Source organism: Setaria viridis, chromosome 3 (assembly GCF_005286985.2).
Source record: "Setaria viridis chromosome 3, Setaria_viridis_v4.0, whole genome shotgun sequence".
Classification (NCBI taxonomy): Eukaryota; Viridiplantae; Streptophyta; class Magnoliopsida; order Poales; family Poaceae; genus Setaria; species Setaria viridis.
The window spans coordinates 6,455,531-6,481,296 of record NC_048265.2 but is presented as its reverse complement, the minus strand read 5'-3'; the positions used below and the strand labels follow the sequence as shown (position 1 = coordinate 6,481,296).

At 42.7% G+C, this 25,766-nt stretch overlaps 2 protein-coding genes across 9 annotated transcripts; both read right to left on the bottom strand.

Annotated features, from left to right (window-relative positions):
* Nucleotides 1-11,899: 11,899 nt before the first annotated feature.
* Nucleotides 11,900-20,420, bottom strand: LOC117847655 (protein STICHEL). 7 transcript variants are annotated; one of them, XM_072292601.1, is made up of 10 exons: nt 20,188-20,420; nt 20,036-20,073; nt 19,694-19,753; nt 19,453-19,585; nt 16,996-18,954; nt 15,807-16,029; nt 14,192-14,758; nt 12,662-13,400; nt 12,228-12,302; nt 11,900-12,143 (listed from the first exon to the last, which is right to left on the bottom strand). In XM_072292601.1, the coding sequence occupies exons 5-10, from the start codon at nt 18,925-18,927 to the stop codon at nt 12,122-12,124; spliced, it is 3,558 nt and encodes a 1,185-aa protein (XP_072148702.1). In that variant the 5' UTR covers nt 18,928-18,954; nt 19,453-19,585; nt 19,694-19,753; nt 20,036-20,073; nt 20,188-20,420; the 3' UTR covers nt 11,900-12,121. The 7 variants fall into 7 exon arrangements, with proteins under 7 accessions (XP_072148702.1, XP_034584788.1, XP_034584789.1 ...); XM_034728897.2 differs by lacking the exon at nt 19,453-19,585; XM_034728898.2 differs by lacking the exons at nt 19,453-19,585; nt 19,694-19,753 and having other exon boundaries at nt 19,954-20,073.
* A 1,268-nt stretch (nt 20,421-21,688) lies between these two features.
* On the bottom strand, nt 21,689-25,457 carry LOC117847657 (PHD finger protein ALFIN-LIKE 8). 2 transcript variants are annotated; one of them, XM_034728902.2, is made up of 5 exons: nt 25,215-25,457; nt 25,087-25,119; nt 23,625-23,853; nt 22,350-22,476; nt 21,689-22,241 (listed from the first exon to the last, which is right to left on the bottom strand). In XM_034728902.2, exons 1-5 carry the CDS (start codon nt 25,324-25,326, stop codon nt 21,966-21,968), a joined length of 777 nt encoding a protein of 258 aa, XP_034584793.1. In that variant the 5' UTR covers nt 25,327-25,457; the 3' UTR covers nt 21,689-21,965. The 2 variants fall into 2 exon arrangements, with proteins under 2 accessions (XP_034584793.1, XP_034584794.1); XM_034728903.2 differs by lacking the exons at nt 25,087-25,119; nt 25,215-25,457 and adding an exon at nt 24,392-24,542.
* Nucleotides 25,458-25,766: the final 309 nt, after the last annotated feature.

The window sequence follows — 25,766 nt, the reverse complement described above, 5'->3', positions numbered from 1 at the left end:
GCTTCGATTTGTAAGCATCATATATCAACATTTGTGCAAAACCTTCTTAATTTTTTACCACAGCCTCCACATATGAAATCATGGCATCTTGAAAAATCTCATGATTTTCAGACTTCGTTTGTTTTTTTGAGAATTTAAATATCATTCGGCCACACGTTCGTGGTCGTGTTTTCTGAACAAAATGTTCGAAATTTCTTTTCATTTCCCGGATGAGACCTCAATTCGGACTCATTAACATGAATATTATTTTTCCACTCATATTATTCCATTATTCCAATCACTTGCAAATCAAATTTGACTTAAATCAACAAATTACTCTAAATGACATTAATTCATTAAATATAGCAAACAGACCAAGAAATAGACCACCTTCTAACATGCAGTGCCAAATATCGTATGTGGGGAGTAGAAAAAGTGTGGAGGGTGGAGGAGGGAAAAATAGTTTTGGTTTTGCCGAGTGTCGGAAAAAACACTCGGCAACCTTGCCGAGTGCCGAAAAAAAAACACTGGCTTTGCCGAGTGTCGAGCGAAGCACTCGGCAAATTGGAACTTTGCCGAGTGTCGGTGACGGACACTCGGCAAAGGACTAATGTCTGGCACGCCCCCCTAACGGACGTCGCACATGCCGGTCACGTGGTGAAGATTTGCTGATTGTCAGTTGTTTGCCGAGTGTCGGTTATGACTTTGCCGAGTGTTTTTCATTTGACACTCGGTAAAGAAAATTTATGCTGAGTGTATAATATTTGCCGAGTGCTTTCACAAAGACACTCGGCAAACACCTCATTTGCCGAGTGCCCGAAATAAAGCACTCGGCAAATAAAAAACACTCGGCATTTTTATTGTTTCCCGTAGTGTGTGTATAGGTGTATAGCAAAAGTTACATATCTAGAAATGAGAGGTACATGTGTTGTTGTGATATGTGTCCGTGCTCTTAATTGTTTGGAACCGGGGACATATTTTTCGTTATTGTTTATTCTTCATTTCTTCTATTCTATTGGTGTAACCGTATGGTGATTATTTAGAGAGATGCCAAGAGGAATAATCAGATACAATCGATGGATGCACCTTTCCAAAAAACAAACAATCGATGGATGCTTGTTTTGTGCGTATGTATCAGTGCCTATTCTCTTCTAGCAAGGCATAGAGGGAGGATATCAACAATGATTTATTTAGCCTCTCTCAAGGGGTAATATTGTCTTTTCCACCTTCACTTAACAGTCATGTAACTGTATCGCGACAACAATGGCACATAAGAGCAACTCCAAGAGGCTACTAATCTTACCCCCAATACCCATTTTTAGGAAAAAAGAGAGAAAAAATAAACTCCAACAATCCACCTAAACCTTCCCCAATTTTTTAGCGACGCTAAAAAACAGCCTGCCACCGCGTATATTTTAGCGTTAGCGTTCCTCCCCCAATCCTTATTCCCGTACGCCCGCGCGTCCCTTCCGATGGGCCCAATACGATGACATGGCCTGTGTTTGAAATATTGGGGGCTATTTATTAGCGATCTGCTGTGGACTGATATGTTTTTGGGGGAAATTTGTTTTGGGAAAACCCCTAATACATAGTTTTGGGGAAGAATTTTTTAGATACTCTTGGAGTTGCTCTGAGGGATGGAGTTAAATTTTTAATGGCATTGAAGGGATGGCTTAAATTTGGATGGCACAGAAGGGATGAGCTAAATTTCCAATAGCATAGAGGGGATTTTCTCTATGTTTTAGGTGTCCTTGCACGACGGCTGCCCGGTGATGATGACAGTTTTTGGGTAGGGCCACGAGGTGGCGCAGCGCCATCGGCCACGGGTTGCGAAGGTGGCAGATGTGTCACGAGGAACACACTAGCACAGGGCACACTCGTTAGAAAAGACTAAAAGATCGTCAAAAAAATGATTTCACTATGGTGATTTGTCTTTCGTGCCAAGAGTTTGAACCTCTTTTATCCAATTTTATCTCATGCACATCTGCAATTTTAGATTGTATTCTTCACGTTCCTCCTCGTGTTTTTCGATTCGCTTGCAGGAAAAATTTTCGTGGCGAGGACAATAGGATTGTGCATGGTTGATAACTAAAGGAGACGTGGTGCTACGATTGCAGGGTCGGGATTTTGTTGACCGGAAGCCGAATCGCATGTGTTACAACCAAATCGAGAGTTATCCTATCCAATGGAAGATCGGGCCAGTGCCTTAATCAGCTTAGTATACTCTACAATAATCTACAATAATTATAAATTTATAATCGTAAACAATATAATATAAATGAATAGTTAAAGTTTAATTTGGAAGAACGTGATAAGTCATATCATATCTTATAAAAAAATTGGAGGAAGTAATGTTTCGAAAGTTCCATCAGTTTGATAAAATCTTTATCCGAAACGCCAAAACGTACCGGACCAGTCGAATGTTCCGCTACGCAAACCGGCTTAAAGAATTTGCATTTGTGGATAGCAAGTGCAAGTTGGCATACAGAATGGCGTTTTGGCTCAGTGGATGCCTTTTTCCTCTTTTCCTTCCTCAAGCTAGGCTTCTTGCTAGTTGTTCGAAGCTTGGCCATGGAGGAGAAAGAGAAACACATCGCATCACCTCTGCAAGCTTGCATGCTCTCCTATTGCTGGAAGCATGCCAGCTTGCCGGGTACCTGATGTCAGATCGGTTCCTAGTATCGTACATGTGTGATCGTAGAAGCGATCTAAGCGGCATAGTTGACGACGTATCAGGACTCAGCGACACCATATTCGTAGCAATCCCCTCGATTCTCTTCCAAGAGCTTGTAGGAACCAAATGGAAAGTTCATCTAGGACTCAACTCCCTTGTGGAAGACTTCGACCGCCCTTGCCTGATGCGCAGGTTGATGGGAAGACTGCTGGGGCGGCGACGGCTGCCTCCAACAACAGATAATGCATCTGAGATAAGAGCAGTTTGATGGGCTCAAGAGATGGATCTGTAACCGAGCTGCCGACCCTGAGCCCGGTAGGTTCACGTTCCACGCGCAGTCCATGTCGGCATGTGACTCCCTGCATTATGATGTATCATGGACGCTCGACGAGCAAGAGACCAAAATCCACACCATCCTGATCTGGCACATCGCCACCTGGTACTGCGACATGTCTTTGTCAGAAAATGAAGGGAAAGCTGACCGGAGCTGCTTCACGAGCACCCGGCACTGACAGCGTCGATCTTCGACGAGTTGGTGAAGGATGCAAAGCTCCTCTTCAGTGGTGGCGGCGGCGTCGGCGCATCGCCGGAGGAGAGGTACGCGGTGGTGAAGGCATGGAGCCTGGACTTGATGATAGACTATCCACAGTATTACCGAGGCATCCTTTGCAAGGGCATCGGACTTGGCAAACAGCTGATGAATAAAGGCACCTCTGAGCGGTGGAAGATAATGGCAGACTTCTGGGCCGAGATGACCATGTTCATGGCTCAGTCGGGCAATGCGGCGGCTCACGTCGAGCAGCTCGGGAGAGGCGACGAGTTCATCACGCAGCTCTGGGCCTTGCTGTCGAATGGATGGGACAGGAGCTTCATCAGACGGAACAATGACGATGCCAACTCTAGTGAGGAATCCATTGTCCGAAGCTGGCCGCCCAATGTCTAGAGTGATCCACGAACGTTTCCGATGATCATAAGATCTTCCAACAGTGGTGGACAGCACTTGCGAGTGCTCAGGTGGTTGGTCAAAAAGGATTAAGAAGTCCAATTATCCTCGTGCTATGGGAAATTTGGCTCGAGCGAAATGCGAGGACATTTCAACGGCAACAACAAACGTCCGCTAGAGTAGTTGCAAAGATCAAAGATCAAGCGTCGATTTGGATAGCGGCAAGAGCAAAACATCTAGCCCTTTTTCTTCTTGGGGTATGATGTACATAGCTAGCATAGATGGTTCTGTTCCTTCTCCCCTATACGGGGATGTGAGTGTACATACTGTACAGAATTTCCGTTGGCTTTGCCCGTCAAGCTTACCTCTTTTTTAATATAGCAGCAACTCTCCTGCTGGCTCATTTCAAAATAAGATCTACCAACAAATCGACCGTCGATCGTACGCACATCTGCCGGGTTCAGTAGTACGCAGCTTTAATTATTTGCAATCCATGAATTGTAATGTTGCTGCGTTTGCTGTTGATTTCCTGAACTGTTTGTTGTCCAATGCATTATACAATATACTATGTAGTTGCTTGTTGGCTTGTTGCCCGGGTTCAAGCAACCTGCTGCAACTCAGTTGTGAACTTCCCGTTGTACCTGCCTGTAATAAGTTCCTTGTACCCGCTTCTCACGGTGTGTTGCATTGTGCTATATCATATCATATCATCATGCGTTTTTTGAAAGAAGAAGGAAAGGTACGATGTTTTGGAAACTCAAGTTTGTCGTATAGTTTATATACTAGTCCATCAATCCGTGCTCCCGCATGGGCTAATATTTTTAAAAGTTATTGAATCTGAAAATTATTTATAAATTAAACTCCTAGCTAATAATTTAATTTGTTTACTTACTACTCTCTTATTTTTTTAATACTTCAACATAATACTCATATAGTTATGTACTCTTATCTTTATCCAGTTGTGATTGATTTTTAATTAGTAATTACTCTATAAACTTTTTGATCCATATTCACACTTTTTTCATTTTGTACCGCACCTCCATACATTGTGTTTAGCATAAAAATCAATATTTTTCATCGATTCCTCACAAACATGTGTAAATTGTATAAATGGTGACACTCATCATGTGTATATACTATAACTTAGTATTTCTATATTAACAATGATATAAATAGGTAATTTAGAATCAAATATTAGTTTACTTTTGGACATTTCTATATGATGCACATGAACATAATTACATTAAGATTTAGGTGTTTACTTTATGTTATTTTTAATAATGACACACGTGGGTAACTTAGATACAAATTTAGAATAACATTTTAAATTATGCTTTATAATGATATGTATGAGTAAATTGGATGATGATTATTAGGTTATTTTTTATAATGGCTGATCTCAGTAATTTAGATATAGGATTAGAGTTTATTTTGAATATTTTCATAATGATAGTGGTGGGTAACTTTTTAAAAAATATAATGCATCAATGACTATGATTATTAGAGTTTACAGGATTGGTGTTTGATGTTTTTGATTTTTTTGACAATTTTTAGGATTTGTCCTTTTTTGTAGCATGTGTCTCGTGGGAACTAATGCGAAGTCTCAAATGAAAAAAAATGACACCACATTGCTACAAAACTATTACCATGAGCTACATATCATTTGTTAAATATTGGAACACAATACTTATATATATATACTTGTTATCTTCAATTAAATTTTAGTTAGTAATTACTCTATATATTTTCATCCACATTTATAATTTTTAACTTTTTCACTTTGCATTGCAGGTATGCGCTTGAATTTGTTTAATGGGATTCAAATGTGGGTTACCTCATGTTATTTTTAATAATGGCATATGTAGGTAACATAGATACAAATTTAAGGGGTTACTTTAAGTTTAAGTTTTTTAAGCATTAGTGGTAGGAAATTTAGTTGCAAATTTAGGGGTACTTTAAATATTGTTTATAATGGCATGAGTAGATAATTTTGATGAAGATTAGGGGTTACTTTAGTTAATTTATATAATGGCATATGTGGGTAATTTAGATATAAATTTAGGGGGTTACTTTAGGATATTTTTATATGGCGTGGGTAATTTTTTAGAAAATATAATAAATCCAATGGCTATGATGATTTTGAGCCTACCGATTGATGGCCATATGTTTTGCTTTTTTGTGAGAAATTTATAGAATTTCTTTCTTTTTCTAGAGTGTCCACCTAGGAATCCTAGGTGGCTTTACTTGAAGGCTTTAAAAGGAGTCTCCAATTAGTTTATAGTAAGATAGTGTGTATCTACCTTTGCATCATTTGTGATCTAAGATCAGTATGAGATCGTGTGATTTTGGAGCAGGTGATCATGATGGGATTAGTTTAGATTGAACAGTATCCAGTACAAAAATCCAAGCTACTGTAATTTAAGCGCCTTACCATAGTAGAAAAGCTAAAAGTATCAAGGGTCAGATTTAACCTATAATCCGAAAGCACTATAGGAGTAGTAGAAGGCACCATAGAGTTGCTCTAAATTCAAAGGTGCGCTATCTCTTTTTTGCACTGATAATTCCACTTGTTGCGTTTGGCTACAAAAAGGACCAATTTGTGGACTAGCAGGTGCAATTATTGCCTACTTGTGCTTAATTTAACTGCGTCTTGGCTCAGTTGGTGTTCTTTTTCTTTCTTTTCCTTTAGAATTTTGAGACGGGCTCGGTGGATGCCGACTCTCGGATCACGCTCATGGGATGTACACAGTACACAGCTGAAGCAAAGACTGGTTAGAAATTGCGAATCTCGCTCGGTACACATCAGCTGCAGCAAGTTCGCAGACATCTGCGTAACTGGAAAAGGATGAGCATTATTGGAGACCTTGATCGAGCCAGAGCTGCAGCAGCCACCTTATGAAGATATAGACATGCCATCCTGCGTTATTCCTGCTGCACAGTACTGAGAACGAGAGCACGCTCCATTTGATTAGGCACTAGTCATGCTTCCCAGGTCAACACAGCATATCATAGGATAGTGTCAGATTTCTCAGAATTAAAAAATGGCAGTAGCAAAGGGAATTTACTAAGTTAGCATCCACAGAAGAAACACAGCATGAAGGACAAACACAGGATCTTCAGTATGGACGAATAAAAGTTGCGTCTATATTAATCAGTTTTTTCACTCTTGAGGTGTTCATCATCAGATATTGCCATCGAAGTAAATAAAAACGTTTACAGTCCAAATGTCTGCACAAGATGCATTTGTTAGAGATATGTTTGCTCTTCCGTAAATACCCCATTGTATAAGGAGTTATGTGCATATGTACCACCACCTGTACTCTTGGAAATACTAGCTGATTATTCCTAACATGGTATAGAGCCAAGATATGGTCTAGGGTTCCATCAGCTCTTTGCTGCCGCTGGCAGCTCCTCGATTTTTTCCCCCATCGGCGACTGCTTCCTCGCTCGCGGGCCTGCCACACCTCCCGGCGCTGCGCGGCCCCTCGCTCCCTGACAACTACCTCTTGGGGGCCGCTCCCTCGAGGAGCTCTCCGTCGCGGGGGCTTGCCTCTCCTTGCTCACGGGCCTGTCGCACCTCCCAGCGCTACACCGCCTCTCTTCTCCCCGACAGTTCGCTGGACAGGATTGGCGGCCCGCTCGCCTATCTTCAATCAGCCGTGCGCCTGCCACGGTGGATCGTCCCTGCCCACCTGGTCTTCTCGTGCTGATTCTATGTACTTGTGCCTTGGTCCTCTGCACTTCTGATGGCGTCTACAGGCAGCACCATCTCTGTTCCTCGCTGCTCGGTGCTCTTCGATGGCACCAATTACACGGACTTTATACAACATATGAGGGTGCACATGCGAGGTCTTTGTCTCTGGGGTGTTCTTTGTGGTGATCTTCGCTGCCCTGTTGTTGCAGCTCTGCCTCCAGAGCCTGTGCCTCCTTCTGACCCGACGAAGGATCCTGCTGCTTCCTTAGCCTACGACAAGAAGGTTACTGCATATCATGAGGCCTTGGATATGTATCATGATCAGTTGGCATTGTACACTCAGTGGGTTGATGATGATGCTCGTGCTGCTTCCATCCTCGTCGCCAGTATGCATCCTCCGTTTGCTACGGAGATTGTTGGTTTGTCTACTGCTTTTGAGATGTGGTCTCATCTTCGTCGCTGCTATGAGCCGTCTGGAGATGCCCTCTACCTTTCAGTGGTTCGTCAGGAGCAGACACTTCAGCAGGGAGATTTGATTGTCGATGCCTTTTATGCTCAGATGTCTACTACATGGCGCCAATTGGACACTCTCTGCACAGTTGGCTATCGTACCTGTGACTGCTGTCGCGCTCTCCGAGCTGAGCGCGATTTCCGGCGCATCTACAAGTTCCTCACTCGGCTTCGACCGGAGTACGAGCAGTGTCGCGCTCAGCTACTTGCACGTCACCCTCGTGTCTCGCTCGTGGAGGTGCTCACTACTGTTCGCTCTAAGGAGACTCGTCTTCGTGATGCTGGTCTTCTGCCGCTTCCTCCAGTGCCCACAGCGCTTGCGGCTTTACCTATGAGATCTTCTACACCAGCTCCTTTGACGACATCTATTTCCTCGAAGGCTTCTTCGGCTGTTGCTTCACGTGCTCCGTCGTCTGGTAAAGGCTATCCTTACTGTGATTATTGTGATCGTGCTGGCCATGGGAGTCCCAGTGCTACAGGAAGAAGAAGCATCATCGTCATCTTCCTGGTGCTTCTTCTTTGGCTTCGACGACTACTATGTCTCCTGCTTCATCTTCGACTACTAATGGTACTTAGCAGGAGATTCTATGGCTGCTTCATCACTTGTGCGTCTCCTCCCCCTCTGCTGCTACAGGTTCTGCTGGTTCTGCTACAGTGTCTTCCAGCATTGAGAGACCACCTTCTTCACAGTCAGGTACTCTTCCATAGATTCTTGACTCTGGAGCTTCTTTTCATATGACTTCGAACTCTTCTATTCTTTCTTCCTTACATTCTCCTTCGTCACCTATTTTTGTACTCACTGCGGATGGTACTTCTCTTCTTGTTGCTGGTCAGGGATCTCTTGAGACTTCTTTTCATGTTCCTTCTGTTTCTTATGTTCCCCGACTCACCTTGTAGCTCATCTCCGCAGGTCAGATCACTAACCATGGTTGTCCTATTATCCTTGATTCTGATTCTTGTTTTGTTTAGGATCGTCGCATGGGATCCCTGATTGGTACTGGCCACTGACTCCGTGACTCTCAGCGCCTTTAGCAGCTTGACTGGCTTCGTCTTCCTTCCGCTGCTGCCGGTCTTGCTACTTCTTCCACATGCACATTTCAGTAGTGGCATCATCGTCCTGGTCAGGTCCATGGTTCTCGATTATCTTCATTAGTTCGTCCTGGTCTTCTTGGACCTGTCTCAGGAGATGTTTCTCTTCATTCGTGTCAGGGTTATTGATTGGGAAAGAATATTCAGCTTCCTTATCATAGTAGTGAGTCTGTCTCTCAGCGTCCTTTTGATATAGTCCACTCAGATGTATGGGGTTCTACTCCCTTTTCTTCGAAAGGGGGTCACAGATACTATATAATTTTTATCTCGCTATATGTCCTCTCGTAGCAAGGTTCTCCCCATCTATAGCCGCTTTGCTATTATGATTCGTTCTCAGTTTGACACGTCTATTCGTGCTTTCCATGCTAATTCTGCTGGTGAGTTCCTTTCTCAACCTCTCCGTGCTTTCCTCGACTCTCAGGGGACCCTTCCTCAGTTTTCTTGTCTAGGTGTCCATGTGCAAAACGGTGTAGCCGAGCGCAAACACCGTCACCTCCTTGAGACCACGTGTGCACTCATGATTGCCTCCTCTGTTCCTCTTATTTTTGGGCTGAGGCTATCTCTACTGCCACACATCTTATTAGCATTCAGCCTTCCACTACTCCTTAGGGGGGATTCCGTTTGAGCGTCTTTTTGGGCGTCTACCTAACTACTCTTCGCTTAGACTGTTTGGTTGTGTTTGCTACGTTCTTCTTCCACCTCGGGAGCGTACCAAACTAAATTCACAGTCTGTTGAGTGTGTTTTCCTTGGCTACAGTTCTGAGCATAAGGGATATCATTGCTAGGATCCTGTCAGTCGTCAGATGCGGATTTCTCGTGACGTTGTCTTCGATGAGTCTAGTCCATTCTATCCTCGTCCTTCCTCTGATGTTTCACAATCGTCTTTGGTCGAGCCGCTTTCTTTCTTGACTTTTCTCGATACACCTATTGCTCTTCCGCCTCCTTCGAGCCTTGTACCTTTGCCTACAGAGTCCTCTTCTATTTTGCCTTCTTCTGTAGTTTCGTCTTCTGAGCCTTCTCCTTTGGTTCCTGACTATACCGCGAAGCCTCCAGTGACACATGTCTATACACGACGGGCTATGTCTTCTTCTGATGACTCTTCTCTTGTGTCTTCTCCTAATGCTTCGGCATCTTCTTCTGACACCTCTCCTTCACCTGCGCCTGAGCTGCTTCTTTGGATGTGGTTGTTGAGTTTGTCGACCTCCTGCTCGGTACCGACTTCATATCGTGACGCTATACTTCATCTTGAGTGGCAGGAGGTGATGGCAAAGGAGTTAGCTACTCTTGAGCATACTGGTACCTGGGAACTTGTTCCTCTTCCTCCTCGCATTCGCCCTATCACGTGCAAGTGGGTATATAAAGTCAAAACTCGCCCTGATGGTTCTCTTGAGAGGTACAAGGCACGTCTTGTGGCTCGTGGCTTTCAGCAGGAGCATGGTCATGGTTTTGATGAGACTTTTGCTCCAATTGCCCATATGACCACTATTCGTACTCTTCTTGTTGTTGCTTCTGTTCGTCAGTAGTTGATCTCTTAGCTTGATGTCAAGAATGCCTTTCTTAATGGTGAGTTGCATGAGGATGTATATATGCAACCGCCTCCGGGGTATTCTATTCTAGAGGCATGGTTTGTCATCTTCGTCGCTCTCTATATGGCCTTAAACAGGCCCCTCGAGCTTGGTTTGAGCGTTTCTCTTCTGTTGTCACTGCTGCTGGTTTCTCTGCTAGTGACCATGATCCTGCACTCTTCATGCACTCTTCTTTTCGTGGTCGTACTCTTCTTCTCCTGTATGTTGATGATATGCTTATCACAGCGGATGATTCTCAGTTTATTGCCTTTGTTAAGGCTCGGCTTCGTGAGCAATTTCTCATGTCTGATCTTGGTCCTCTTCGCTATTTTCTTGGGATTGAGGTTTCCTCTTCGTTTGACGGTTTCTTCTTCTTATCCCAGGAGAAGGACAATCATGACCTTCTTGCTCGAGCCTCTCTGATTGATGAGCGTACGGTTGACACATGGATGGAGCTTAACCTCCAGCTTCGTTCTACTGATGGTGAGCCTTTGGCAGATCCTACCCGCTATCGCCATCTTGTTGGGAGTTTGGTCTATCTTGGTGTCACTCGCCCGGATATTTCTCATGCAGTACATATTCTCAGTCAGTTTATTTCCACCCCCACACATATTCACTACAACCATCTTCTTTGTGTTCTGCGCTATCTGCGTGTCACTAGTTCTCACGTCTTTTCTTTCCACGCAGCTCCGTGCTTACTCTGATGCTACCTGGGCTAGTGATCCCTCTGATCGCCGGTCCCTTTTTGCTTACTGTGTTTTCTTGGGTGGTTCTCTCATTGCTTGGAAGACTAAGAAGCAGACCGCAGTTTCCCGTTCTAGTGTAGAGGCTGAGTTGCGTGCTATGGCATTGTTGATAGCAGAGCTTTCCTAGTTACGGTGGCTACTTGAGGATTTTGGTGTTCCTTTGACTGGATCGACTCCTCTTCACTTTGACAGTACAGAGGCTATCAGTATTACCTGGGATCTGATGAAGCATGAGCTTACCAAGCATATTAGCGTTGATGTCTTCTTTGTTCGGTCTCAGGTTTAGGATCAGGTGGTTGTTCTTCAGTATGTGCCTTCGGAGCTCCAGATTGCTAACTTCTTCACGAAGGCACATCATAGTTACTTTCTCTCCAAACTTAGTGTTGTAGATCCACCATGAGTTTGAGGGGATGTTAGAGATATGTTTCCTCTTCTGTAAATACCCCATTGTATAAGAGGTTATGTGCATATGTACCACCACTTGTACTCTACTTATATGGGCCTATTGGCCCCCTGGGAATACTAGTTGATTATTCCTAACAGCATTTGCCGTTCCTTTTTCCCCCCCTACGAACACAAGAAGCATAGAATAACTCTATAGGGCCACATGTGGATACAATGTAAAGATTCCACTTGCAGCTGAATGTATCTGATTGCAGTCAGCGACTAGTCAAGTCATCGCACCAAAATCCTGTCCTGTGAAGGCCAAAAAAATATACTGCCACCAGAATTTGAATGACTTTCAGGCTGGACGAAGAATGTTAAGGTGAACATGGTAAACTCAAAAGTTCTTGTCTTCTGAAACAACAATGTGTCCTTTTGCAAGACAAGAAATTTTGAAATGCACTCTTTATTTCCAGTCTGGCAGTCTAGCTGCATAATCAACATCGGGCAAAACTGCTATGCCAGATCAAGAAGATTTCACCCGCATCTGCCTCTTCGCCTGAATTACACACAGACACAGGTGTCAGTTTAAACGCCTGATATTCTGTGCCACGGCTTAAGATACAGCTTTTGACATTTGTACCTTTGCTCCCTTTGGTTTTGAGCTTTCCAACAGGGGAAAAAGCCATGGCAACCAGGTCTTCCAGGCTCAGAACAACTGTGAATAAGGCAAGGTAAGCATGGGCAAAAAACACTATCAACAAGTAACAAGCATGGGGAATTTCAACAAACAAAATGGATTTGCTAAAACCTTCAGGACATGTAGAAAATGCTAAAATATCGTTTAAAGTCACTCAATTTCAACATGGATAAATATTTCCGAACAACAAATCAAGTTGTTCTGATTTAATTTGACTAGAATGAGAAAACCTCAACTCGCATGTTAATCAATAATGTCCTAATTGTATTATGCACTTAAAAGTGGCATGCACTACTATATATATGTTTTTAAAATGTAAAGGTCAGGATAAAAGCTGGATGAGAGCATGTAACTAAAGCAGACAGGACAGGACTTACACGCTCTCTTTGTCACAATCGGCCATGTCATCCTTTCTGTGCAGCTTGCTTGGTGAAATGGCAAACCCATTTTCACTTCTTCCACTTTGGTGCTTCTGAGAACCATAACTGTCAACTATCTTCAGAGCTTCTATCTCATGTGCAAGATCATCATCTCTATGGCTCGAGGGCACAACTAGGGACATGGACAACTTCCTTTGGTGTTGGCTGTCAACAACTTGAGACAGAACCTGATGTTGATTGTGTTTTGCTTGATTCATCAGACCTGGTGTGTGCTTTTCAGAAACCTGGAGCCACGCACTCTCCAACCGCTGCTCCCCATTTATTGATTCTTTTGTCGACTGGGTGGGAACTTCCAGTCCTCTAGCCTTAGGTATTCCTGAACTTAAAGTGACTGAAACCGAATGCAACCTTTCATCAGCAGGTGGAGTATTTTTATATTTCTCCAGTTCTTTCCTTCCCTCATCTGGATGATCCAAACTTCTCCTTGAGGAGTTCATAGTCCCCTTTAATCGGTCACTGTTTGATGAGCAACTCAAGACATCAGACTCGACTCTTCTTACTTTAGGGCCAGCCTCTAATGTTAGTTCTTCGTCAATCAATTCAGCTAGTGGACCCATTTTGACTTCCACGTTGCATTTCAGTACTGTCTCAATTAAATTTGTGATGCTGCTCAGAAATCTTTGAGCTCGAGACTTAATGCCACAGTCCTCAAATGCTATAAAAGCAATCGTATGGTCTGAAAAAATGAATGAAATTTACATCTTAATAACAAAGAATAGTTGGGTAATCATTTAAAATACAGGAGCCTATGGAGAATTTAATTCAATTTCAACTTCGGCAGATGCATTTGCTTCTTCTTCTACGTTTGTGCACAATATTCTACACTTTTATTAAAAAAATCATCCTTCATCAATCTCTAATTTCAATTACAGAGATAGATTTTGCCCCTTCATCCACAGATATAAAGATGCTAAAGATGCCTGAAAGTATAACAATCTAATTTCTGATGTTGGCATTCTTTTGTATCTTGACAAATTTTCACCTAACTGGTGGCGAACCAATGATACAATTCAGCTTAAAAACTTGCTACATTATTCTTTTCTCTTTTTTTTTTGTGTCTAAGTTTCTTTTCAGCTATTTGGGATCCAGAATATGCCACATATTTATGCTGGTAGATGTGTCTCCAACCAAGAAGCTAGAAGCCATGTCCAAACCAGTTGATATGAAGCAAGTTGACCCATATACAAATGCACTTACTGCTGTACAGGCAAAAAATTCTCGACTCTGTTACCACTGTGGCCTTACCTTTGTGGACACTACTGTACCTGACATACTTATGTCAAACATGGGACACATGTCTGAGGATGAATTTCTTAAATATATAAAAACAATATATAGATAAAAGAACTGACCAAGGAGCACTTGGTAATTTGTTTACAGTATAAGAATTATCAGTAGCTCAGTGACAAAGTAACACACTCCAAATGTTCCATGTTAATCACAAGAGAAAACACAAGATATTTTTACCTTCAAATTGCCTGATTGATACTAGCTTCCCGTGGTCAAGAAGTAGCTGCTGTAGTGTCTTGGAGTGGCAATTTTCAATGCATCTTATCCAAATCTGGGCAAGGTTATCTGATTTTTCATTTATCAAGGCCCTTTGCTTGGAACAGTTGTCATTCAGTTGATTTGAATTGAGCGGAACTCTGTCGACAGATCTACACTCTCCGTAAACCAAGTTGTAATTCAGTCTCGACCTAGATGAATGTGAGCCAAGGACCTGCGGACTTGAGTGCACACTGATTGCTTTGTGTTCAAGTGTTTTCTTGGAAATCCCAAAGGCAGATAATGAATGAGAAGCAGTCCTGCTGGAAGATGATTCCCTTGCTGCTTCAGACATTGCATCATTGGCTGCTTTAGGGTGTTCTCTTGTACTGCTTTCTAGTTGGTTCATATCTGAGCTATGACCACATCCGAGTTGTAGCAGAGCTGCTGTAAACCATGTGGGACGCTCACTTGAAACCCTTATCTGCTTTTCAGCATCAGAAAGAATCTTCAATGCTTGTTGTAACCTTTCCAACTCTGCCTCTGTTACTACAGATTACAGAACACAAACAAAATGGTTAGAAGATAGATAAGTAGGTTGTAGATTAGATGAACTGTGTTAGACTATATTTGGTAGTATAGGAAATTTCTCGGGAAGGCTTCTTGCCCCCCAAGTCTTGTACCCCTATATATTCGCCCTCGAGGCTCAATGCAATATAACCCACGCATTATACACAATCTTACGAACTGCATCTTTTGCATAAATGTATAAGGCAGTATGGCACAATAAATCAATAACACAGTCAAGGTGAATTTACACAAACATCAGACTAACAGAAGTAGCAATTAACAGCCATAACACAATCAATATTAAGCTTCTGTTGGAGCTTTATGGACTATGGTCAGGATATGGTGTTTCGCAATATAAGATCATATCTTCAACTGTACTGACCAAATGAGCATTTCCAGTTGAGCATAAAGTGGTCCATCTTGTAAACGAAAGTTAGTGGTTAAGTGATCTTTAAAATAGCTAAATGAGAGATTTTAATTATTGCATGAGGTTGGCTCTTTCTGTAATTGCCACCCCCTAAGAACATCTCACAAGCAGTGGTTTTGGTTAATGGTGAATCTAAGAATGAGATTTAATTTGTTTCTGTTGGAAATATTACCCTAGCATTTGCAGACAGTCAACCAACAGTCACATAATAGCATGTGCTAGCTTATTCTATTGAAATATTTTTAGTCCACTGCTATTAAAAATAAATTGACACAATCCAATAGATAATCAATAGCTTTGCTTGCCTCACGGTCATAACTCATGAACAGTGACCATGTGAGAACACTATATATGCACCTCCATATGATATTGATAAATGGAAGTAGCAGCAAAAATGTCATTTTTATTGGTATAAATAAATTCTAGAAAAAATGTAATTCATTTTAGTAGGACTGCACTACTCCAGTAGATTTTACGATACAGAGAAAATCATGGAAGATTTGTGTGACAGCTATGATGAAGAAAGAAATGAAAAGGTGGGGAAGAGGTAAGAATGAACGAATTGAAAACATAATGCAATACAAGGATGAAAGTACTCACAACTTCGACCACCAGCGACTGAGCCATTACAACAATTAGAATCAGCCAATTTGTAGGTGCCAGCGATGATGTCCATGATAAGCCCAGCTAATTGAGACATTAAGGCCACTGGATCAATGCCAGAATCCATCAACTCTCTTGACCTTTTGACTGTCTCAGCACTGTCAGATGACATAGCTATCTCCAAAAGATCGAGCAATTTCTCTTCTGAAACAACCCCAACCTTTAAAATGCAATTTGCAACTTAGAGACACCATTCAATTGAATAATATATATCACTCATTATCTAGTAAAATATAAGGAAATGAAATTATTTTACTAGTTATTTTCTCACTGTATTCATGTAAAACTGAAAAGAATTTCCTTTCCCCAAGCAGAATATTTGATATCCTGTCCCCATTCTATAGGGTACAATTTAGAAATAAAGCTCATATTTTCAAAATAAGTCAAGGTGACATGGGTCCAGACATATGTTCAAATGCTAAATCATAAATGTGCCCTTTAGAGTTTGCACCTCTATTGTGAGACAAAAGAGCAAACTAGGAAGCCAGCTACTCAGGCAAGTTTGACTTTCATTGGGTAGCTTTTGGTTCATGAGTACAGTTGGGATTTGCACACTTTCTAGGCCTTTGGCCGCAGGCCTCACTTGTTATCACTAGAATAATTTACGTACAGGACCTTTAAAAAAACCTAATGAAAAGTACAATATGAGCACAAGGGCTTGTTTGTTTGAGCTGCAGTTTTTGAGCTTTTCTGAAAAGTTGCTGCTGGCTTTTTGCTTCTGAAAAGCCAACACTAGCTTTTAGAAGATGTGTTTAGCTTTCAGAGCTCAAAAAGCTACGAAAAGCTCATAAAACTGAGCTTCCAGCTTCCCATATAAACTCAGCTTTTCTGGGCTTCCAGCTTTTCAGAAGCTACACGGAAAGATTGTTGTTTGTTTGAGCTTCTGGCTTTTCACGCTGAGAAGCTGCCAGGAAGCTCAAACAAACAGGGCCTAAGTAGTTAAATAGTGAAACATTCGGAAAACAATATGCAATTTTGACTATGATATCAAATTAGAATAATAATTTAATGCAAAATTTCCATATAGATTAAAGAACCAACAAATTAGGAACTAGGAAGCAGCATTTTCACATAACACATAGCAAATTTATTCATGAAAACAAGTTAATCATAAAAACAAGATTACCAGATCATTAACAAGTGAAGGTGTTATCTTTTTCCCCAGCAAACTCAGCTGATCTAGCATTGTCTCTGCATCTCGTAGTGAGCCATCTGAATTCAGAGCTATTAAATCTAAAGCAGCTAATTCAACATCAAGATTTTCCTTCATACAAATTTTCCTCAACCGGCACACACTGTCAATATCTTTGATCCTGGAAAAAACATACTTTTGGCAACGTGATATTACAGCTCGAGGCAGGTTTTGAGGGTCAATTGTTATGAATATAAATACGACGTGAGGTAATGGTTCATCAAGAAACTTCATAAATGCTGACCACACATTGGAAGATACCATGTGGCATTCGTCCACAACAAACACCTTATAACAGGACGAAGAACCAGATGGTGGTATGTTTTCCAGTAAGTGCTTAATTCTACTTACACTCTTCCTATTACTTGCATCAACTTCAATTAGATTGGTTCCATTTCCACTGAAAAAATCTGTGCACTCCTTGCATATCCCACATGGTTTGGTATCTACAGTAGCAAGGCAACTTAGGGCCGCTGAAAATATCCGTGCAGTGGATGTTTTCCCTGTTCCTCGAGGACCTTGAAAAAGATAGGCAGGAGCTATCCTTTCCATCATGATTGCATTATGAAGTGATTGTGCTGCAATATTTTGACCAACGATTTCACTGAATGCCTTTGGCCTGTATTTTTGGCTCAAGCTTCTCTGGTCTGCCGCTGCCAGGTCACCACCTTGAGCAGATAGATTGATCCTATCCTGGCTTTTACAGCTTGACCATCTCTTCCCATCCAACCGGCTCGAAGCTTCCATATCAAGCTCCCCTATATTGGTTGAGAGTTCATCGCTTGATGAATCAAATGATGAAGAATCAAAATCACAGCTAGTACCCAAATGTGGCATTCCTCGAGCAGATTTTTTTGAATGTGCCCATTTCATTGAACCAAATGATCTCTTCTTCTTATGCAATGTCTGACTTCCACATATTAAGCTGCTACCTTTTCTCCGAAGTATAGCAGATAGTGAAGGAGAATAATTACTTCCTTCAGATCCTCTATGCTTTCTCCTTTTTGATGAATAGCAAGGGAGGTGAGACCTTTGACTTCCCAGTAATGCTGATTGGTTAGACTCATCACCATCTAAAGAAGTAGCAGTCCTTGCATCCCAAGAACCAAAAGTGTTGGTGTTCCTTCTTCCATGCCTGTAATAGGAGCTAGTAGAAACAGGTGTGCAAGAAAAGGAAGATCCCTCTCTTCTACCAATTTTCAGTAGTTTTGAGGGATTTGAAGAGCTGACACATCCACATGCAGCAAACAGTGGAGATGTAGGGTGAGAAAAGTAACTTCCTTGAAATAGCTCCTGACTCTCTGAGTTGCAGTTCTCAGTATCCTCAGATCGCTCACCGGAGTTAACCTGAAGATCTAACGACTTCAAAACAGCTGGGTTTCTGACTGCTCCTTTTCTGGAAAAAACACCCTTTCTCCTTCTAGCTATTCTTTTCACAGGTGTACAGGATGCTGAACTCTGAACATTGAAAATGCTGTCAGGAGCATCCAGACATGCATCACCTTTGGAGTTCACCCCATTAGAATTGCATGGACTGTCCAGGCTTAACTCACCAGATCGTTGCCTACCATCCTCACTTGATTTGATAGAATTTTGCCTCCAATTGTAGAGATATACCTTTCTTCGTTTCTTCTCACTTTTTAGAGGAGCATGCGGTGACTCAATGTGCTTTGGTGCTAAATTACTAGAAACCTCACCATTGTGTGTAATCCTTGAAGTTGCCACCAATGACCTAGAACTCAAAGGTGATTTCCACGTTGAGCAAGTCTCAGGATCCTGCAAGAAGCGCGCCTTCTGCAAAGCAGTGAGTTCCTTCCTCAAGTGAAGTTCACTTGGGCCAACACATCCTCCAACCATAGTCTCCATTCCCAATCTAGAATGGCAGCGACTTGTCTAGCAGATAGAAAAATAGTAAACGTTAAAAGACAGCACAATCCAGGGAAAAGAACTGCCGTATGTTCGTTACAAACACCATCAAGTGTTCTGGAAGTTAACATAGGCGCAAAGTACAAACACACAACACAAAGGTGATGCATCTTACAAACTGTACAAAGTACTGGACAAAATTTCTGCTTCAGAAGCAAAATGCTCAAACAGCAACTTCAGAAGCAAAATGCTCAAACAGCAACTTCAGAAGCAACGCATATCTAGAACAGGTAGTGAGGCACAAAGAAACTGCAGTTCAGTGCCAAGGAAACTAGATCGTAATGTTCAAATCATAATAGAAATTATTCTACAGAATGCATAACATTGCTTAAATTATCTACATGTGAAAGCAGGGAGATTGCAGAGTGCAGACCCTATAAGTGTGCAGATATGTGGACCAATTTATGTGAAAACATGGAATCAGGCAGACCTTATTAAAGATGATTCACATTAAATTACAATAACCTCTGAAGCAAATAGAGAAATTGTTGCGGATCTTTTCAAGTTCACTTCATCTGATGCCACAATAAACAGATGGTCTTCAACACGTCACAAGCATAGCAAGTACTGAATCCTCAAAAAAAAAGCATAGCAAGCACTGAAAATCAATAAAAGAGTGGCATATGTGATATGCTGGTGGGTATCGGTGGTTATAAATAAGAAGAAACCATCAGCAGAAATGAATCCTTTGAGCAAAACATGAAACCTAAGCCGGAAGCGACAGTATCTTCTGGAAACCGAGGGGGGGAAATCAATGCGCAGTTTCCTAAAAGGGAAAATGTGGGATTGTCAGCATCAAACGAGTGTTGGGATGAAAAGGAATCTGAAATTTCTTGTGGGGTGACGATGAACCAAATGGAACGCATTGGCAAACTTGCAGCCACGGTTCGTTCGGGGAAAAAACACTTGCAGCCACTAAACTAGAGAAGAAGCAAATCAACCAATCCCCAGGAGGCGAGCTCATACCGCATCATTCCGGCACCAAGATCCAAATAAGAAGAGGAGCAATCACGAAAGGGTTGCGCGAGGAAAGGGGCAAGAACCTCACCAGGCACCACGGAGCCCGCCAGGTGGGATCGACGAGACCTGCGGCACGCACGTCACGGGAAGGAGGGGGAACAGTTCAAAATTGTCCTATAAAAAGCCATCAAGAACCCAAAAGGGGTCGAAAAAGGAGGCGCCTTTGGAGGTGGAACCTACCGCCATTGGGCAGTGAATGCCGGAGGAGATGGAGATTCGAAGCTGCACGCGGGCGGATTTAAAATTTCCCCACCACCACTGCTGTCACAGGCGCTTCTTGTCCGGGGGTTTCCCTCTGCAACACAGTACAGTTTGTCGGCTGTCACGGAATAATGCGTGTACCTCGTAAAAAAGCAGGGGCTTTCATGTTTCGTCTCAAGAAAAAGAAAATAGAGGGCTTTACCGCTTAGCAGAAGAAGAACCAAAAGCCTCTAGTTGTAAAAAAAATATTTTTTTGGGGGGAAAAGGTTTGTCAATCTAGTTGTCAAGTTAGCCGTTATATATATATATGTAAACTTTCAAAAGAAAGAGTGGGCAATATAGCAATTAGTAGTAGTAGTAGTATGTGAGCCAAGGCCAAAACTTGTTTTTGTCTCAGGTTACATCAAATTTGTTTTCGAAGAATGCAAAAAATCAAATGGCTCACTTCACGTGTTCTGTGTTTTTTCTAGGGATTCTCACTGTGGTAGCCAGTGGTTTGTCCGTCAAAGCACGGGCCGAGGCCACAAAATGTTTGTTTTGGCAACTCGAGTTCATTCATACTAAAAAAAAAAAAGAGATGCTGTTCACCAACAGTTTCAATACGCGGCCTGGTCCTGACTCCTGACAAGGATAACATTTTCTTTGTGCAACGGCAGCGTCTGGCACCTGGCGGCAGCAACCAGGAGCAAGGAAAAACCGAAGCTATATATAGCTCACGGCTCTCTCTTTTCTGAAGTCTGAAAGTTGAAGACGATGGTGTAATTTCATAATTTGGCACCGTTTTATATAGCGAGGCCCTGTTTTACTGCCGACAAGTACAACAGACTGACAAGCAGGATCTCCGTGTTCACGCGGATGGCACGGGCATGATTAATGCCACCGTGCGTCGTGTATTTACTTGCTTCGAATCAATGTGAAAGATTACATTGAAGCAAGCTTCTCCAATGGTTTCAGGCTTTCAGCTATAGCTTAGCTCTTTAACACGATCTAGCTCAGTTCTTGTATCAGGCTTCCATGGAGGACTTGCTAACCCGGCGCCATTGAAGAAGACTTCAGTTTCACAGAAACACAAGCCAAAAGGATGGGCCGCCGGAGCATCAGGAGAGGAACCAAGGCGACAGCAGGGGGTTTCTTCTGATCCTGCTGTTGGAGGAGTGTCGGAGGACCACGCCCTCGGCGAGCTCATGCGGGACACATGAACTTGGACTTCTTACATATGGAGCAAGCGTATATTCTTCACGATCAAAAGTAAGTGCAGTACTTTACCTTGTCGGTGCATCCAACCATGCATTCCTTACAATAAAACAAGTACAAAGCATCAGGCCAAACAAACAGCAACCAACCATTGCGTTCACCAGCATTATCAAACCACTAAAATCATACATGGCAAAACACCATTTAGACCTCACCTTTTTTCTCAAAGATTCCTGTGTGGTTGTGTGCACCTGATGAAGAACCCAGCCAGGAAATGACAGGAAGCTAAAGTTAAAACGACTAAATGATCATACATGGCACAGTTGGAATCTAAAGCACACAATTCAGTAGACTACAGAGCATAGATGCTTGAGGCCACACACACTACAGCAGTCAGTCAGTAATCGCAACTACTGACACTAAATTTAGAGGGATCCTCAAGCATCAACGCCGACAATATCCAAACAAGGTATTCAAATCTGTTACTGCCCTAACCTGACAATTTAAGCTTACAACTCGTCAAGGCTCCTTAGAGCATTGCCGGCCTTTCGGGTCTCCTAGAATCAAGCCTTGGCCCTCTTGCTGCCTGTGCAGGAGGGGCACTTGTACTGCTTGATGTGCTCCGCTTTGGCTGGGGTGATCTTGACGCACTTGCCATGGAACCATTTCTCACATAGATCGCAGCAGATCCAGAAGTCGTCGTAACTTTGGCCGCATGCACCACACAGCGCGGTCTCATGGTCTTCCTGTGGTTCGCCTTCCTCCCCTTCACTCTCCTCCTCGTCCTTTGGGGGTGGCATCTTCGGGACCCTTGAGTTGGGCTCTGCCTGGCGTGAGGGCTGTGCATATTCACCAAATGTCCAGTGTCAGAGAGAATCATGGAGTTAATTGGCTTTTCACTGGTTGTAATGTAAAATGATATGACAGCGCGATCTAAAACTTCATACCTTCGAGCCAGATTTGCTACTCTTATTGCTGTTTTTAGGAGTTTTTTCTTTGGGTTCTTTCTTGGCAGTTCCTGTAACAACCTCATATACGGTGGGAAGGTTATTGATCATGGTGAAGAGCCGTTTCCTGCAAGCCAATCATCAGAAGGTAACTCTATCAGCGAGAGGTAAGACAGTGCACATCAAAGTAATCATGTAATGAATACGGCAAGTTACTGTCAAACATAACAGAACACTCCAGTATAGCATTTAAGGTCATCTTAAAGGCTTAGGTAAAATTGTTAACCAATTTAATGAAACAGTATTGGTGAAAATCTATTTGAAAATAATCAGCAGCAGTTTAAGCCTCTATCACCAGTGATGGATTCAATCCACAACAATGTAAGAGCCCATATTACTACTAACAATGGATATGAAAACTGGCATGTCTTTAGGGAAAAAAAGTCAGATCTTTAACCATGCATTCAAACCTCCAACTTACAGTATAAATATCTTAAACAAGAACAAGAGAGGTTCATTAGCATCCCAAACTAAAGACTGTTAGCTCAAGGCCAGTATACAGATTTATCATTTGGTAGCATGTGTTAAATGTTCTAAGCTAAAGCTCTACCCAGGAGGAAAGAATTGAAGGCCTCAAAAGTGATACCAATGTGAGTAAGCTGAAACTACTGAAGACTACAACAAAAATAGCTGCAAAATTCAGCTGTGGCAGAAAAATTGAATGCTGTAAATAAACAGAAATAAGGATGTTGTAGGTTTAGTTGTAAATTGACTACTCAGCAACTTCAGCAGATGGAACCATTGTTGTAAATTGACTACTCAACAACTTCGGCGGATGGAACCATTGCACATTTGACATGACCAAGATGTGCAATTAGTGCACTGGCATCCAAATTGAGATAATTTATTTAATGCCATGGAAACACAAATAGGGCTTATTTCCTAGTCATCAGAAAAAGAAACCCCTTCAATCTTTCTTCCTCCATACAAATTGGATAAAATAATCAACATATCATCATCTTCTCCATCCCCTCAATCTATCTAACCATCTCTTTCCACTCTCATTTCTCAATCAAAATCTAGGATCCTGATACCATTATATTCATTTTCTGTGTTTAAGAACATAATTCTGTTTAAGATGATGTAATACTCGTTATTGAAATAACCACGTATCAGAAACTATGAGATACTTAACGAGGTAGGCCCATACCCACTGAAATAAGTCAAATACACAAATAGCAAACATAATTCTTATAATAAGAACTAATGAAATACCTGGATTCCTTGTCGAAACCAAACCTTGCTCCAAAATAATATGCAACTGACAATAACCAAGAATCACTATGCACGGCAACAAGTGACAGCCAATCCTTTTCATTCATCCCATCACGTGCAAAATTAATTCCCAGAGCTGGCTCTGGGAGTTCAGGAGGAACTTCCTCTGCAGGCAAGTTGACTTCCCATGTCTCATTGGGAAGTCCATATAAACATAGGTTCTCCTTCTCTGCACAAAAGAAGATGATAATTTCTCAAATTAGGTGTCCATGGTTCTTGAAGCTCTAAACCACACTTAACAAAGAAATTGAATGAAGGTCCTTAAAGCGAGAGTTTTGTAACCACAAAAAAAGCAGGACAAATCATCCATTTGAAATTGAGCATTCCATGAAACAAGGAACTGCAACGCAAAAGGGCAGACTGTACGGCCAAATGCATGAAAGAAAAGGCTCCATGGCCCCTTGTGACACTATGACATCAATAAATCAGTTCCATACAACTAATAATAAGAGCATTCCCCATGGACACTGTTTTCCTGATTTCCTCTCCCACCTGGCCACCCACAATTTCAGAGCAGCAACGAGTAAATCATCTTGCATTGCCAATGACAGGACCTAATAAGAGCTAGTTTCCTGAGTTAACCATCTAAAATTTAAAAGCGGTGCAAGCTTTGAACTCATTCATCTGTGGAAAACAAAATCATAAATGTGGCATTAACAAACATGAACTTTGGCCTATACATAATAAAGATTGACCAAGGTACATGCCCTTGTTTCCATGTAGGCATGGACAAAGCATGATATAACAGAGTTAAATCCTGGGAGCGATGGAGTTCAAAAAGTGTATGCAATACACCCATCCCCAATCTGGAAATGCCCAGAAAGGATGACAATATTGACTTGTACTCGACAAAAAACAATGTTATCCTGACAATCCCATTGCTTGACATCACGCACTCACGAAAAATACCGAAAATGCCCCTCGTACAGTGGCAGAAAAGTCGCTGTCCGGGAGCATAACAGTAAATAGGCAGGAGCACGACTTTTCGCGATGACTGGCCGGCCGCGCGGTCGACCAGCTCAGAAGATAAGGATTCCCCACGTCCACCTTTCCGCTTTCCCTCCCCCAGATGAGCACAGCGCGAGGACTGACTAGTACGTCGCGAGACCGGAAGCAGAGCTGAGCGGTCGTCGCCCGCAAGAACGGAGCAGGGATTCACCGGCCAATAGATTCTCAGGGCACACCGGAACCAATGACTGGGAGGAGAAACTCCAGAAATTAAGGGGGGAAACCTCGAAAATCAGCTGAATAAGACCCCAGATCAGTTCTCAAAGGGAGCAATCAGAGATTGCAAAGCAAACATACTCCAAATCCGCCCAGTAGCATCTAAATCCGCACTCCCAAACCCTAGAAAACCGAATCGAATCGGGGGAGCAGAGCAGAGCAGGCAGAGAAAGCTCACCTGGGTCGCACATCACGTAGAACTTCTCCACATCTGCAGAGGGCCAGCGGGAAACCAGTGAGAACTCGAGCCCCAGACGGAGTCGGAGGGGGGTAGGTGAGGCGAAGGCAAAGGCGAGGTGGGTTTACCGGTGGTGAGCGCCCTGATCAGGCCGGCCCGGCGCGCGCGGTAGTCCCGGAAGACGTCCTCCGGCGAGCGGGGCACCGGCGGCGGGCCCATGAATCCGCCTCCTCCGTCCATTGGCCCCCGGGAGCCTGCTGGGGAAGGGAAGGGTAGGGTTTTGGGAGAGGAGAGGAGGGGAGCTGGGGATTGCGAGGACGACGAGAGAATCGATTGGAATTTGGAAGCGTCGGCGCCGAGGCAGGCAGGAAGACTTCGGCGAAAGAGATAGGCCCCTCTGGCCCCCCCTCTCTCTCTCTCTCTCACGCGCTCGCGGGACTCCCTAGTTTGTGGGCCCACTAATGGCCCATTTAGCACACCAGTCGGCGCGGCGGCCCATGAAAGCATACATCGAACTTTCAACAAAAACGCACATCGGAGTGGAGGTTGGCCCAGAACCAGAGTGAAACGAACCTTACTTATTTTTTAAGAGAAAAAATAGAACCTTACTTATTTTTATTAAGAGAAAAAAAATAGAGAAAGAGTAGAGATCGATTAAAAAAAATATGGTGCATCAAAGA

Excerpts from the sequence above, each read along its gene's own strand:
- LOC117847655 (XM_034728898.2), bottom strand. The coding sequence starts at position 18,927 with ATGGAGACTATGGTTGGAGGATGTGTTGGCCCAAGTGAACTTCACTTG. Across the intron at positions 12,303-12,661 it reads GATTGTGACAAAGAGAGCGT|TTGTTCTGAGCCTGGAAGAC; the intron begins GTAAGTCCTGTC and ends CCTTATTCACAG. Across the intron at positions 12,144-12,227 it reads CAAAACCAAAGGGAGCAAAG|GCGAAGAGGCAGATGCGGGT; the intron begins GTACAAATGTCA and ends TGTGTAATTCAG.
- LOC117847657 (XM_034728902.2), bottom strand. The coding sequence starts at position 25,326 with ATGGACGGAGGAGGCGGATTCATGGGCCCGCCGCCGGTGCCCCGCTCG. Across the intron at positions 22,477-23,624 it reads GGTTTCGACAAGGAATCCAG|GAAACGGCTCTTCACCATGA; the intron begins GTATTTCATTAG and ends ATTGGCTTGCAG. Across the intron at positions 22,242-22,349 it reads GTAGCAAATCTGGCTCGAAG|CCCTCACGCCAGGCAGAGCC; the intron begins GTATGAAGTTTT and ends GAATATGCACAG.